This window comes from Phodopus roborovskii, unplaced genomic scaffold (assembly GCF_943737965.1).
Source record: "Phodopus roborovskii unplaced genomic scaffold, PHOROB, whole genome shotgun sequence".
NCBI classification, from domain to species: Eukaryota; Metazoa; Chordata; class Mammalia; order Rodentia; family Cricetidae; genus Phodopus; species Phodopus roborovskii.
Window position 1 is genome coordinate 15,537,710 of NW_026126424.1, and position 16,372 is coordinate 15,554,081.

The following is a 16,372-nucleotide window of genomic DNA, read 5'->3' on the forward strand; positions in this document are numbered from 1 at the left end:
AACAACTATTGAGCCACCTTGACTCCTGCTGTATCAGCAGTGGGGAAGGAGCAATGGCAGTCCTTTTTTAACAAATAAATTCAAATCGATTAATGAGTTATAACTATAGAATGAAACACACATTTTGGATTTTAGATTTCTAAACAACTGTTTTTAAATGGACAATGCTGCACCCCCTTCTCCCCCACATACACATCACGCATTCTCAAGGGTTGGAGGAAAGCTCGAGACAGAGAATCCCAGAAATTTGAAGCCTTGTAGGCAGGCTGAAGCCTGGCTCCCCGCCCCTTACTGGTTGTGGGACCTGCAGCGAGCTTTCTAACTTCTCCAAGCATCAGTTTCTTCCCTGTAAGGGGAATTGATGCACATCTCAGGCATCTAAGTGAGAACTAGAGATGCCTTAAGGAGACAGGTCCCTTAGCAGCTACACAATTATGTTTTTATCCCTGCTGACCTAACCGACATAATATCATACACGACTAGTCATTTAACTCAGCCTGCTTCGCTTTCCCAACTTTAAAACGAAGTGCTGGGAAGAGATGAATTGAAGTCTCTTAGCTCGGAAATTGGTTAGCCTGTTCTTCTCTCCTCTGGGCACTGATGCCATGGCGCCATCTAGTGGCGAGATGGAGTAAGGGTTGGGAGAGCCACCCTAATTTAGCCCTGGGTTGGTAGATTCCCTGGAAACCACATTGCTAAAACTAGTCCCTCCTAACAAGTATGGGAACACGATAATAACACCACCACACACTTGTTAAGAAGTCATAGGATATTTTGATTTTTTCTTGGATTTAATTCAAAGACATTTTAAGAGGTTTATTTTATTTTATTTTTTAAAAATCCCATGCTATTCTCTTACTTGGAATCCCGACTAATAGGGTGGAGTTGAGCCTTGCCTGAAGTAGGCACTGGCTTAATTGCTGGAATCTGAGTTAAGGGTTTTAACGCTGCCTAACTATGTGTGCATGGACCAGTAAGCTATCTAGGCATTAGTTTTTCTGTAACACTAGGGTTTCATGAGATAATCCATATGAGGCACTTTGCATGGTACCTGGGGGCCCAACAAGTGATGAGTAAAAATTAGGTATTGTTATCACCATCATCATCTCAGTGTCCCAATACCATGTGTTTACAAATGTGCCCAGGTGCTTTCTCAAAAGATACCCATGATTTTTCTTGTAGTTGAGGTGTGTTAGCTCAACCCTCTATCTATTCTTCATGGACATTCCTGTATAGGCAGAAATTCTCACACCTTGGTGGTAGGGGGATCCGATAGGCACCAAACTTGGCAGGAGCCATCATAAGGTTCAAGAGATGCCAGGAACCCATGCCAGAGGCTCCCAGCAGCTGCCACAGTCAAGTAGGGCATCTCATGGACTTGGAGTCCCTCCCTTCCTTAGCCATTCCCCATATGGTAAAAAGCTTTTATTTCCTCATGGCAACGAAAGTCATTTCTGCTTTGTCCTGAGTCTGTTTTGGGGAAATATCTTACCAAGGAGACCACCAGGAAAGCAGACTTGATTTTCGTATGTGGAAAGCACATGTTTTCTTTCTGTGTATAAATTGCCATGTCCACACAGGAGATGGGAAGAAAGCTCCCTGTTTGCACAAATGCAGCCAGGCTGGAATTAGTAAATCCTAGGTTCCAGTCCTGCCTCAGTCTTTCGTTGGTCATGGCCGAGCTCCCCAGCTAGTGTTCCTCCTTGAAGACAGTTGAAACAGTTCTGATAGACTAACTAAAATGACATCTATTGGCCTATGTGGGGTAGCTTGCAAATGGCAAGAGAAGGCTGGAGAACCAGAAAATGGGTAGTAGTCAGAAGAAATAGTATATTTGTAGGGGCCATGTAGGAGAATGGGAGCCACGCCCAGAAACTCCAGCCACAAGGAATTATTTACTCATTTTAAAAAATTTAAAAATTGCCAGGCAGTGGTGGTGCACACATTTATTCCCAGATCTCAGGAGGCAGAGGCTGGGAGATCTCTGTGAGTTCCAGACCAGCCTGGTCTACAAGAGATAGTTCCAGGACAGGCTCCAAAGTCATAGCGAAACCCTGGCTCGCAAAAACAAAAAACAAAACAAAACAAAACAAACAAACAACAACAAAATATCCCCAAACAAACCAAAGATTAGATATCATTATGGTATTATTATTTTGTTTTTAACTGTGTTTGAGTAGAGTCTCCTTCCCATCATCTCACCTACTGCCACGGTACCCAAGCTCCCCATTATCAACCTGCTATGCCTATGGCCAGCCCTCCATCATCTCACCTACTGCCCATACCCCAAACCCCTCTTACTACCTCCCCCTAGTCTCTGGTCCCACTTTAGTGTCAATGTGCCCCTCTGACCTCCTTTCCTCTGCTTACTTAACGCCTCTTTTCACCCTCTCTTGGTCTTCTTTCTAGTTTTCTAGCTTTATTTGTATGTATGTCCATTTCTATAAACATGTATATATTACAAACTAGGACCCACAGATGATTGAGAACATATGGTTTGTCTTTCTGAGGGTGAGTCACCTTGCTTAATATTATACTTTCCAGATCCATCCATCTTTATTTTATTCCTGCAAATTTAATTTTCTGTACAGATGAGTAAAATCCCATTGCACGTTGGTACCATATTTTTATTATCCCCTCATTTGTTAATGGACATCTAGGCTGGTACTGAATCCTTTCTGTTGTGAATAGGGCAGCAGTAAATATGAATATTTAGGTATCTTTGTGGCAGGATCAGAGTCCTTTTGGATATATGTTCATGAGTGGTACACTAGGTTGTATGGTCGATCTGTTTTTAAGTTTTTGGATAAATTCCATGTGGATTTCCATAATGACAGTACTAGTTTGCACCCCACCCACTGAGAAGAAGGGCTCCTCATTCCATACATCTTCAACAGCATTTGTTGTCAGGCTTCTTGATGTCAGCCATATGCAGAGAGTTTAGTACAGAGAGTTGGTCACAGTGAAGACTAACAAGAAAGACAAAGAAGGCAACAAGCATCCTTACAGTTGGGGGTGATGACAGAAGCAAAGGAGGGTTAGGAGGGCTGAGGAATGTGGAGGAGGAGCTTCTGTGGGTGCTCAGAGCTCTGAGGGGAGTGCCCCTGGATGTGTAGATTTGGGGCTCGAGGAATGGACACCCTGACTGAGGGTCTGCTGCCAGAGAAGACATCTGGCTTGTGTAGGGCATACTGAGCTAAACTGGGAATTCTGACTGAAGGGCTGACAGAATGAGGAGAAAGCCTTTCTTTGGTCATCCTGTCATCTCTCTCCTACTTTGGGAGCATACAAAAAGGATGCTAGAAAAATAGCATGCGTATGGACTAGTACACGGTCTTAGAATTACAGAGTATAGCACAAAGGGCTGGCATGGAGCCTAGAGAAAATGCAATTGACAGGATGAGCAGGACACATAGCCAGGAGCTATGGAAGCCCTCTGGCTCACTCTCTGAAGCCCGTCATCCTGGTGAGGTCATTTCACTTGCCTAGTCTACTCTGCCAAGAATCTGCCAGCAATTGGTGAGCCCTGAATGGATGAATCCCGAATGATTGATAGGTAGTGATTGGTATGTTAGGAAATTAGTCTTTTTAGCTTCTGGGGCTGCAAGGCTTACAGTGAGTGGTCCAAATTCCCACTGTGGATGATTGGCCAAGAGCAGGTCAGTGACCCAGTTGCCTCTGAAGTTCCCAATGATGCTCGCTCAGTGGGGGACATGTCAGGACAATCTGGAGATTGTCTTGCTCATGGTTAAGAAAATGTTTACGAAAAGTTACTCCCTTAACTTCCCTTGAAGTGCCAGTCTCTTCAATTAAAGAGGCATATATTTATGCTGCACATAATATTGATTAAAACGATGTCTATACTGTGGAATGTCAAGTTTAACACATGGATCCAGTCCAGCACACTGTTTTTAATTATAATCAACATGTTATCCACTAATAGCGCTTGGTCCTATTCCTCTTGTCTAATGGGACCCTTTGGCCATCATCTCTCCAGTTCCCAGCTGTTGTTTTAAGGAGGTAATTTTGAGAAATCTCACATACTGTGGTTTGGACATTGCCAATGATAATTAATCATAACCCTGTTTTTGGGGGAGTTGTACTATAGATAGAAATTGTACCTCGGGCTTCACAAAAGCTTTAGCAGTAGATGAAATGCATTTAAGTAAAGAATAGTGTTCAAGGAGGAATACTAGCCCATCTCCCCAGCACTACCCAACACATTTTAGTACTTCAGAACTGCCTTTGGGTGGGGGCTCCAAGATGGCGCTCTCAGGATTCAGATTCTAGAGGTTGCTATTTTCATCTTTAATGAATTCTTTCCAATATGGAAAGAATTGCCTTGTTGCTGCCTCTGGTGTTTTATAGTAGGTCAGCCGCAGCTGCTCTGATGACTCCTCTGTGACCTTTGACACTCTCTGAGTGAGATCTGAATACTTTTAGTGTTTATGTGAGATGAACTGTGGCTCTCTGCTGATTGCCCCTGTTTGCCTATAGGTTACCCACTCCACGCTCCTGAAGCCTACTTTCCGTATTTCAAAAAGAACAACGTGACTGCAATCGTGAGATTGAACAAAAAGATCTACGAGGCAAAGCGCTTCACAGATGCTGGCTTCGAGCACTATGACCTGTTCTTCATAGACGGCAGCACCCCCAGCGATAACATCGTGCGAAGGTTCCTGAACATCTGTGAGAACACGGAAGGGGCGATCGCGGTCCACTGCAAAGGTGTGCTTGAGGTCTCAGGGGCCAGCTGTGCTTGGGAAGGGCGAGCCCGACCTCACCTAATGATGAGCAAGACCGGCCAGTGATAGAAAATAGTGGGATGGTTTTCTTTTCGTATTAGACAGTTGGAACTTGAGCCTATTTTAATAATCCCTTTCTAAGGGAAGGATTAACCGCCTTGGTTGTGACCCAGCTTTCTGAACCAGCCAGTGCTTGCCCTTTTAACTTTTCTAAGCCCAGGCTCATTGATTCTGAGCAGGGAAATAACATGGGGGCGTCCTCCGGAACCGTGTCAAAAGCTAAACGTTGTTGGTCCCCTTTTCCTTCAGAATTGATTATCTTTTCTCCATACTCTTCTACCATCTGATATTTAGTGCTTCCGTGTTGAAGTGTGTCTGTGTGTGCGCACCATTTCGACAACAGCTGATTTTTAGACAGGGTCTCTCGCTGAACTAGGAGTCTGCCTTTTTTGGTTATACTGATTGTCCAGTGAGTGCCAGGGATTCTCCTGTCCCACCCTCCCCACTCACAAGCACCTGGATTATAGGTGGCCATTGCAATGCCTTGTTTTTATTGTGGATTTCGGGGCTCTTTATCGCAGGACCCCATGCTTGCTCGGCAGGTGTTTTACTGATTATCGCCCTAGCTCCTTTCTATCATCTTCTACCCTCACTCTGCCGTCTCCTGAGTCTAATGCCTTATAAAGTGGAGGGTCAGGGTTCCCACCCATTACTTGATGTGTGAAGACTTAGCTATGCAATACCCAGCCTCCGGAATGGACACTTTGAGGTAGGCCTTAGTTTTCACAAGTCAGAATGCAGGCTTACCGGTTAAACTTGAGAGTTATGTAAACGCCAAACGCCGGGAGAAGCTCAGGTCCCACTGTAAGTTTTCCAGTTTGGTGGTCTCAAGATTGCAGCAGAGACAAACCATTTTTGGGAACGGAGCCTCTAGTTCGCCACCCGCAGCTCTCCACAGAGCCGCGAGGTGGCGCTGCTCACACGGCTTTGTGTCCACAAAGGTTTTTCTTCTTTTTTTTTTTTGGTTGCATTTTATGCAAATCGGCCAGTAGGTGTTGGGGATGGTACATTTCTTTTCATGTGCAGAGCGCTGCTGTAACTGCCTTATTCAGACAGTGTGGCTTTGGTTCTGACAGAAATTAAAATACCATTTTGTAGGCCCTTGTTTCTATGTTTAAGATTTGAGTAGGTGGAGGAACTTTGCTGAACATGTGAGCTGTGGCAGCGATGCGAAGCCACATTCTCTAGGCAACCTGGAAGAGAGGGAAGGGAACCGCACGTGGCCCCCGATTTAGGGACGGCTCCTGAAATCGGGCCGCACCCACCTCTGACACAGCTCTTCCCTCACCCTATTCATGAGGCACAGACCCTGGCTTGCAGGAGGTCCTTTGGATTGTTAGGTGCTCCGTGCTCACTCGCTTGCTTCTGGGCTCTGTTCCCTAGGCAGGGAGCTGTCTTGTTCTGAATGTGTTTCACAGGCACCCCAAGTTTGTTTTATTACAACCCTCCCCGCAGGAGACAGGAAGGAAGACACTAAATGGAACCTTGTGCTGGCTGTGTTTGGCTATCAGGCTGTTGAGATAATGGACTCCAAGAAACTGGATTTTCCTCAGGCATTTCATGCTGGGAAAAGGAAAAGGCTGAAGCCTGGTGCCAGCTAGAGAGAGAAAGCGCTGTGGCTGTGTGTGTGTGTGTGTGTGTGTGTGTGTGTGTGTGTGTGTGTGTGTGTGTGTGTGCATACATGAGGAGGCATGGTGTGTGTGTGTGTGTGTGTGTGTGTGCATGAGGAGGCATGGTTGAGGTCCAGGCTCTGACCCTAACTCTGGTAAGGTAGTATTCCTAATATTGTTAAGGCTTGCTCAGATGCAAGAGAAGGCACCTTTCACTCATTTCAAGTCTCAGCAGAGCCTGAGGGCTCGAGGAATGTGGCAGGCAAGTTTAGCAGGAGATACTCTATCATCTCTTTCAAAGCTCAGTTTTCTATTTAATAATAATAATAAAAAAATCAGCATTTTTCCTGCAAAATTATTTTGCCTTTCCTTAGTCAGTTAGTTTTGCTATTACAAGGTTCTATGTCTATGTGTTTATAAGCCATATTTTGGATCAACAATTTCAAGGGAGAAAAAGACACAGCTTTCATTTGTTTTTCTTTAAAAAAAATTTCATGCAGTATTTTTTATCATGTCTCCACCCTAACTCCTTCCCTATCCTCTTTATCTTTCTACCCACCCAAGTTTATGTTCTGTTTCTCAAAACAAGAAAACAAAAAATGAAAATCAAAACAAAGAAAAGCCCAGTAAGACAAAAAAAAACAAAAAACAAACAAACAAACAAAAAAACGAAACAAAAGTCCTTTCCCCCAAAAACTTCTGGGGTTGGGACCTGCCCCGAGGATGGCTAATATATACATTGAGACTGGGGAACACCGATTTTCCCCTTGCTGAAGGTATCAGTTGCAAATTGCTTCTTGATTATGGGTGGGACCCTGTGTTTACTCCCCCCTCCTATCCCCGTGCTGGGCCCTTACTGGCTTGACCCTTGGGCAGATCTTGTGAATGACTGATGGCCCAGCCTCTGTGTGAGTGTGTGACAGCCCAACCTCTGTGTGAGTGTGTGATAGCCCAGCCTCTGTGGGAATGTGTAATAGCCCAGCCTCTGTGTGAGTGTGATAGCCCAGCCTCTGCGTGTGAGTATGTGATAGCCTAGCCTCTGTGTGAGTGTGTGATAACCCAGTCTCTGTGTTAGTGTGTGATGGCTCAGCCTCTGTGTGAGTATGTGATAGCCCAGTCTCTGTGTGTGATGGACCAGCCCCTGTGGGCTGACATGTGCATCAGTCTTGTTCTGGCAGAAGATGGGAATGATTAGGGATCCTTAAGTGCAGAGAGTAGGATACTTTGGAGCACTCTGTCGTAAATGGAATGTCTTTTAATCCCTCCCCCCACCACCCTACCCCACCACCCACCCACCCACACACACACACACACACACACACACCAAGGTTCAGGGAGCTAAGTGAAAGTGGAGGTGGAGGGATTGTAGGAGCCAGAGGTGGTGGATGACTCCAGGAAAGCAGTGTCTTCCAGGCACAGCTTTCATTTAAGCACAGTGTCTCTCTCTTGATAGCGTGTCACATCTAAGAAACACTGGGTAAAAAACCCTGCGGTTAAATATTCTTGTTACAGCCTTTCTCTGTTTATCACTTGTGAATATTGACCTCTTAAGAAGTGTATATACATTTTTACCTATGGCAGAGGTGTTCCTTCCTCTCCCCCACTTATTTTCAGTATCACGCTTGTAGTGTTGAAGTGAGTTCTTGTAGAGGAAGGGTCCCATTTGCATGTGGTGTTATTTAAATATGAGATGGCTTCTTCCTCTTCCCTACTCATTCACACATGTAGGCTCTTTTGTAAGGATTGCACCTTTGGTTTAATTGCACATGTTTTATTTTTAATGGCGTACTTAACTACCTAGGCTTGCTAATTACTTTGACATCTGCCCTGATTAAATCAGCTTAATTTTCTGGAGATTCAAGCAGCACTTAGTGTTTTAATTGAACTAAAAAGACATGGAAGCGAGCCTCCTATCCTTTGCTAAATGAACTCCCATGGGGACTGGAAAGAGAATGAAAATGTCATATGTCAACAAACAGGGCCACACAGGGGCATTAGACACAGCCTTGTTGCAAAGGTATGAAATTCATAAGTCAGTGTCTGTGGTTGATTAAAGGATTGGCTGTGAATTTGAGACATTTTCTGGCATTAATATTAATCTAAAATACCGCAACTTTCTGTTGTGGGCATATTGATGTCCTATTGGGAATCATTAAAAGGATTTGCAGTCTAAGGCACTTAGTACAAATAGAGCACCCTGTGCCCTTGTCAGGGTGTGCCAGGGAGCCCACTAATTACAGATGCTTTAACATTTTTGTTAAAGTTTTAATAGAAACTTAGTGAAGTACTCCTTCTGTTCACTGTGGTAAGAGCGCTCAACTACTGAGTGCTAAGTAGGTTCTTTTTATAGACCTAAAATTATAGACTCCTTTTTAAAGGGGGAAGCAACTTCAGTTTCAGAGAAACTTGAAAAATTTGCAGCACCACCTTTTGGGTGTGAGTAGGATTAGGGACCTGACTGGGGGCACCAGGCCTCTCCCACTGTGTGAAGAGCAGTTGGGGGAGTCTCCGTGAAAAAGCCCAGCTGCTCTGCACACAGAGACCCAATCTGGAGATGCTGTAGACCTGCTGGTTCTGGTGCCCACTCTGCGTTTTCTCTATGCAAAATCACACTAGCCTTGTCAGCTACTATTCTAACAGTGTCTCCATACTAAAGCGAGAGTCCAGTGGGGCTGTGTTTATCTTTACCCTCTTATTGATGTTGATGTTTGATCTGGGACAAAGGGTGCTTGAGGCAAATAGGACACACACACACACACACACACACACACACACACACCTCATCTAATAGCAGTGTTTATGTGCTTTTTAAAAGGGAAAGGTGAATGGGAAGGCAGCCCCAGGCAACTAAGGGCTGGATAAACGTGGCTATCGTTTGTCCATTCATTTCCATGGTTGATGAACATGACTATCATTTGTCCTTTCACATTCATGGCTGATAGGCATTCTAAGCAGTATTGCTGTCAATTGCTTGTGTTGGGTAAAGTGCTCTTTTATATTTTCCCACATAAAGTGCAGATTTACAAGCAGGGTATAGGTACGTATAGCAGTGCAATTTCATGGTGGGTGATTAGAAATGAAATGTCTATAGATGCTTCTGGGAAGCAGTAATATAAATAAGGGCAGGCGGCTCAGCAGGTAAAGGTGCTTGCAGTCGAGGCTGTTCACCTGATTCCTGGGTGGGATCCACACGGTGCAGGAGATAACCGACGCTTGAAAGTGTTGTCTGATCCCATTCCAGATAGGTAAATGTAACTTAGCCAAAATAACTACAGAAAACGGATGTGAAGATAATAGTTTTCTCTATTTTAGCACTCTTTAATTAGATTTGGCTTAAAAATTGATATGCAGTATTGTATATCACACCACTGAACATTATCGATTATTGATATTGATTAAATATGTACATTTCATAGTGCTGGGAGATGAGAATATCTTTATTCTTTGACCAAGGAAAGCTGGCAAAGGGACCCCTGAAATGCAATATTCTTTTTCTTTAAGTCAGTAGTTTTATTTGTTTAATACAGCACCAGGGATTGGACCTGGGAGCTCATGCATGCAAAACAAACTCTCTATCACTAAGTCACAGCCCCAGCCTTAGACTATTCGTAAGCAAAGCTATTAAGTAGATTCTGTCTCGCTGTCTCCCTCATCCTCCCTCCCCCCACTTCTTCCTGATAGGGTCTCACTATTTAACCCGGGCTGGCCTTGAACTTCATGACCCTCCTGCCTAGGCCTCCTCCATTCTAGGGTTACAAGCGTGGGCTGCCATATCTTGCTTTTCTATTTACTTTTCTAATGAAGTGTTTTCAAGAACGAATTTCAAGGTTAGAAACAAGATTCACTTGTTTCTATCATGCCACTTTCTTACCCTAAAATGTAGTGCAACTTGCATTTTCTTTTGGTTAAAGAAAAATGTGGGAGATTTTGTTTTGTGTCCTTTTTTTGTGTCCTTTTCTTTCCACTGGGAATTGAACCGGGGTTTTGTGCATGCTTGGCAGGTATTTTGCCCTTAAACTATGTCTCTTAGCCTGAAAAATGTACACCCCTGCCCACACTCATTGGTTTTTCAAGGCAGGGTTTCTCCGTGTATCACTGGCTGTCCTGGAACTCACTCTGTAGACCAGGCTGACCCCAAACTCAGAGATCTGCCTGCCTCTGCCTCCTGAGTGCTGGGATTAAAAAGGTGCATATCCCACCATTACCTGGCAGGGGAAAATGTGTACTTTTACATGAGAGAAATTATACGAACATCAGCCTTTGCTGCTATTATTGTTCTAGAATCCGGTGCAGTCTGTGGACAGGGTTATTCCCCTGTTTTTTTTTTTTTTTTTTTTTTTTTTTTGGGTAGAGATGCTACATTTTGCATTTTTTTCTGTTTCCCCTTTTTACAGCTGGTCTGGGAAGAACCGGGACTCTGATAGCCTGTTATGTCATGAAACACTACAGGTTTACACATGCTGAAATCATTGCTTGGATCAGAATTTGCCGACCAGGCTCCATCATCGGACCCCAGCAGCACTTCCTGGAAGAGTAAGTAGCCTTCCTATGATTGCATTTCCTTCTTGTCCCTGATCCTTCCTTCCTCTTGTTCCCTGGCCGTGGACAGGTTATAAAATGACTGCATTGTTAGAGAAGGCGGCACCTCAGGAGACTATTGTTGACTTGACAGCTAAGGTGCTCTGATCTTGTACTTTATAGCTCTGAGATCAGATGACAGTCAGAAGAACACCACCATCCCTGCCTACCCCTTTTCTGTCATTTTCTATGATGTGGCTACAGTGCAATTTTCTCCTGTCATCCCCCTTGGCACGGTTCATTCCTTTCTTTTGTTTGCATGTCTAAAAGCAGAATAACTTAAAAAACCCAGCCTCAAAACCGGGGTCAGTCACTGGGTTTAGTAAGACGACCAAGCTGCTAATGAAACTGCAGTTTCTGGATTCATGCAAGAAGGTATCGAGGAATGAGAAGGTGAGGTTCACTAGGTTTCCGTCCTGGCCGAGGTCGGTGGCAGCTTCATGCTCACTAGGTGGAAGGCCCCTGTGCGTTCACTCACACTTCTGCCCGGCCGTTTCATCCAGCCCCAGGCCACTGGGTAGAAAGACACAATTTCTAAGAATGCTCTTCAATGAAACAGCAGCTCTCCCCCTTGGAGTATTAGGCACTTATGTCAATTTACCTACAAACAGAAGGAGGAGAGAAGGTTTTGTTTTGTTTTGCGGTCTCAAACAGCTCTGATTGGCCTTGACCTTGAGATGTAGCTGAGATTGACTTTGGTGCCTGGGCTTCTTCTCCCGTGTGAGGGCTGGGATGACAAGATGTGACGTGGTGTAGGGGATTGAACCCAGAGCATTTGGCACGCTAGGCCAGTGCGCTAACCATCATGCAACACTTCCAGCCCCGCAGGGTGAGGAGATGATGCGGTCCTGGCTGCCTTCAGTCCGGTTCTAACATTCTGTCAGGTACTCATACTTAATGCAGGCACTATCACTCTTTGCTGTCCTGTTGGAATGGCCCTGTTGACTAGCCTTGTTTTCCATAGGATGATTCCGTTCTGACTTAAATCCGTTTAGTTTGGACGAGGTGTCTTAAGTAAAAAACGATGTTCCAAGGAAGCTTTTAACATCTGAGATGATTAAGAAGTTCTGAGCCTGGGGATTACTGGTTTACCAGTTCCACAGGGAATAACTGCTAAGGCAGTGAGCATCGGGAAGTGAGCAGGAAAACCAGAGACAGACGTGTAATGGGCTTTAAAGAAGAGTTATGCACACATAGGGTTGTTAAAGAGACACAAGTGTCTAGGTTCTCCCCCAAGGAACAAACATAATGAGTCTGTTGTTAGGGCTTTATTCTTAAAGAGACTCTGAGCCACAGGCTTCCCCTAGTTTTCTGTTGTGTGTTTTTTTGCATCTGTAGCAGGGGGTGTATGCCATGTACCTGTTATACTAATTGCTTGGTGATATGTAATAAGTGGCCTCCAGGTTCAAAACTCAAGTACTCCTAAACCTAATTCCTTAAGCCATTTTCTGAGACTCAAAATGATCAGTTGGAAGATGGCTCCTTCGAAAGGCATTCCCCTTGCTCCAGGCTCTCTGCTAGACACAGCTTGCAGGACCCAGGACACCACTGTTTCAGGTCACTCCTTTTCCCTCCTTCAGGATGTCAGGGTCCACCATCTTCCCCCTTTCTACCCGTGTCCACCTCGCAGTGCTCTCAATACCCCATTTTTCTCTGCCTTCCAGAGTACAGCTGCCTCGTGATCCTAACGGTACCAGAAGGAACTAGGGTCATGAGGCACCTGTACTGTGGCTTGAAGCAACGCCTTTCATCTGTAAGTGCATACACTGTAAGACTTTGGCAACATCCTTCGACGTGAGTCATACTACAGTTTTCCAAGTATCTGCCTGTGCAAACTCAAGTGCAGGAATGACCTACTTCCATAGCTAAGTGTTGTAGTGCTTGGATCAGAACCTTCAGAAGGTAGATTTCTTTTATACCTTTCATGCTTTGTGAGGTGTTTTAAACTTGCATGGAAGAATGTCTGTGTGACTCATGGGTTCTCCCAGGCTTTCTTAGACAGTCTCTATCAGTATTGTGGTCTGGGGCTATTCTTGCAAGTATAAAACTGAACTTTTCACTGTCTTGTCCTCCCCTCTTTGGTCCTTCCTTTCTACTTTGCCTTTTGCTAGCCTGGGATTGGTGTTGACCCTGGGAGATGTCATTTGGCACACCTGGGACACACGTCCATCAAACAGCTGTGTATTGTGTGAGGCTTATGCCAGGTAGTCTTCTTGCTTTCAGGGTGTAGTTGTGCATGTGTCAGCCTTTCCAGTGGGAGAGGAATGCAATGGGTGGATATGTGATGGTGTTTGATGGTAAGTGCTAAGAAGATGTGATAGGAACAGGTGGAGTGGGTGATAGGTAGGGGGGAAGAGATCTCTGTGCATGGGGAGGTCAAGGAGAGCTTCACTGACACGTGTTGACTCCTGAAGGACGAGAACGAGCAAGTCCTGTCCCCATCCTAATGTGTTCCATGCAGGCCACTCCTTGCTTCAGTCTAGAGTGGAGGCTAGGTAAACAAGGTCCTATTTTAGTGAGTGGCAAACCCAGAACTCAGAGTTCTGAGGCAGGAAGGTTACTAGTTCAAGGCCTGCTGGGCCACATAGAGTTACAGGCCAGCCTCAGAAATAGAGAGATAAACTATTTCCAAAAACGAAGGGAAATTAAAGAAATAGAGTGACAGCTATCCGTGGACTGTAGAAAGATGGACACAGGTGTTTGAGACATCAGCAAGTTAACAAGTAATTGCCTAACCTTGCCATGCCCCAAGAGTAGAAAACACCATCACCCCACACCTGGTCTTGTGTTCTTCATCATTCACACCCAGTTCTTCTGCCAAAGAGACTGTTGTTTTGACTCGTCAGCCCATAGATGGATTGTGCAGGCTTTTGAGCCCAGTCTGAGTAGAGCCAAGCAGTATATGTATCTAGCTTTTTAAATTTCACACTCTTTGGTGCTATTGATACCATGACTGTTCATTGCTGTGTAGCATTAGATGTGATGTTTTGTTTGCTTGATGAGCATTTAAGTCCTCAGTGTTGGCTACCTTGTGTCTTTTGCTTGCACCATCTTTTGGATGCATACCTGTAATATAGTGGTTGAATATGTGTGCCTTGGGCCTTAGGACTATTAACCAGCAGTTCCTGGAGGTCTGGTGGCTGAGGGGATGAGCAGAAGTCTGCACTGGTGCAGGGTTTGCATGGAGTCAGGTGCAGAATGAGAGGCAATTCAGGGTTCTGGCCTTTAGTGAAATATGAGAGCATGGGAATCTGAAGGGCTGAACTGGATAAACATGTTTCCTTACCGCCCCCCCCCATACTTCCTGTTATTCGGCTTATGAACTTTATTTCAAATTCCTTTTTCTTGCCTCTTTAAACATAGCATTGAGCTTTCTCCTAGGCTGTTTTGTGTTAACAGGAATTTTTCTTTTGGTCTTCCTATGTTGCTGTTGGGAGCCGACCAATGGCTTTCTCTGTTAAATGTAAACAATTTAGAAGAGAGTTGTCTTATCTTTCTTCATCATGCGCTCCCAAGTTCTTAATGAGAGGACTTTGGAATAGTTATTTTCTGTCTTCTATGCTGTAACAGACACCTACTAAGAATTAGCCTCCCAAGAAGAAAGCTTTATTCGAACTCTTGGCTTTCGAGGTGTCAGCCTGTGACTACTTGGCCCGGTAGCCTGTGGCTGAGCTGCAAGGCTAGTGCATGCATCCTAGCAGGGGGCGAATGGAGGGGCAAAATAGCTGGCACCCTGATTATGGCTGGGGAGGGCGCCCCCATCACTTAACTTCCCTAGATGCCCCATTCTCTAAAGGGTCCTTCCTTTCCGGGCAGCCCCATGGGCTAGGGACCAACCCCATAGACCTTTGGGAGACATTTGGCACCACATTTAGCATTTTTGTCATTTGCTAGTACAAATGTCTTTAGGTTTTATGTTTTCCTCAGTAATCTTTCGTTTCCCTGTCTATCACTCTGGTCTACCTTTGAGATCATGTCAGATATAACAGGGCCCTTCCTTTCCTTCTTCCCACCCTTACTTCTTTCTTTCCTCCCTTCCTCTTACGAACATTTATGGAAAGCCACCATTGTAGGTACCTGGGAAGCTGAAGTAAAACTGATGGCTTGATTTTTGACCCTTGGAGCTCGTACTTCAGGGTTGAGGAGAACTGTGCGAACAGACAAATGTATAAATCACACAGCTGCTCTGATGAATGCCGTGCAGAAAAACAAACCAGGAAAGAAGACTGGGTGGTGGGTGGGGGTGGAGGAGAAGGCAGCTTTAAGTAGATGGTGCTCAGAGGATGGCATTAGAAAGTGCCAATCACAAGTGAAACCCTGAAACCTTTTTCTGATTTCATTTTCTTTTTTCTGGTTTAATCTTTAATCGGACAAGTAAGCATCATAAACATGTATAGTATACACAATGGTCTGGAGTGTGTTTGTATTGTGGAATGGCTAGTTAAGCTAATTAACAGACCACATCCCCTCACATACTGTCATGTGATATGGCACAAACACTTGAAGATCTTCCTGTTCAGCAGTTTCCATGTGTACATTGCTGTTAATTAGAGACACCATTCTGGACTACAGCCCTGTAGAGAACATTTCTCCTAAATAAAGTTCTGCATCTTATGGTCTACATCTCCCAGTCCCTCCCAGATCCCCAGCCTGTGGTGGCCATCATTTTACTCTCAGCTTTTGTAAGCTTGACTTTTAGTCTTCGTAGTGAGGGAGTGCAGCATTTGCCTTTCTGTTCTTGGCTTATTTCGCTTAACATAAAGTCTTCCAGGTTCTTCTGCTTTGTTGCAAATGGCAGAATTTCCTCTTTGTTTTATTTTGTTTTGTTTAAGGGTGAATGCAGTTGCAGAATACCTTGCTTTCTTTGCACAGATGGATACTTGGTTTGATTTCTTAGTTACTGTCAATTATGCTGTAGTAAACACAGACATGCGGGTAGTTCTTTAAACTTGCTGTCCAGTATTAAGTTACTTAGACAATATTAATTTTTTCTTTTGAGGGCTGTATGTACTGTTCTCCATAACAGTCATAGTGGTTTACATTCCCCATGGGGGTAATGCAGCCAGGAGGGTTTCACTGAAGGAACAGTGTCTGCCCATGAGAATGTATGGGAGCTCCTTGGGTTAAAAGGTATATTATTAGGAGATGATACCAGGAGATAAAGGGGTCAGGTCATTCAGTCTCGTAAGAGTTCATCAGCTCCTTTTATTTATTAATTTTATTTTTGTGGGAGTATAAAAGTCGAGTGAAGGTTTTGAATAGAAGAGTGATCAAAAATTTTTATTTTGAGATAATTGTTAATTAGCATATAGTTGGAAATACTGAGAAATCCAATGTGTCCTTTGCCTGTTCCCCCATCCTTTCTGGACTAGAGTGTGG

General features: G+C 44.4%; 1 protein-coding gene across 3 annotated transcripts in view; it reads left to right on the forward strand.

The window, feature by feature from the left end:
• Positions 1-16,372, forward strand: part of Cdc14a (cell division cycle 14A) — a 156,248-nt gene that overhangs the window by 93,905 nt on the left and 45,971 nt on the right. For all 3 annotated transcript variants that reach the window (XM_051185623.1, XM_051185622.1, XM_051185624.1), the window contains 2 exons: positions 4,498-4,728; positions 10,810-10,948. In XM_051185623.1, coding sequence (XP_051041580.1) covers positions 4,498-4,728; positions 10,810-10,948 — 370 coding nt within the window. The remainder of the gene's footprint in view (positions 1-4,497; positions 4,729-10,809; positions 10,949-16,372) is intronic.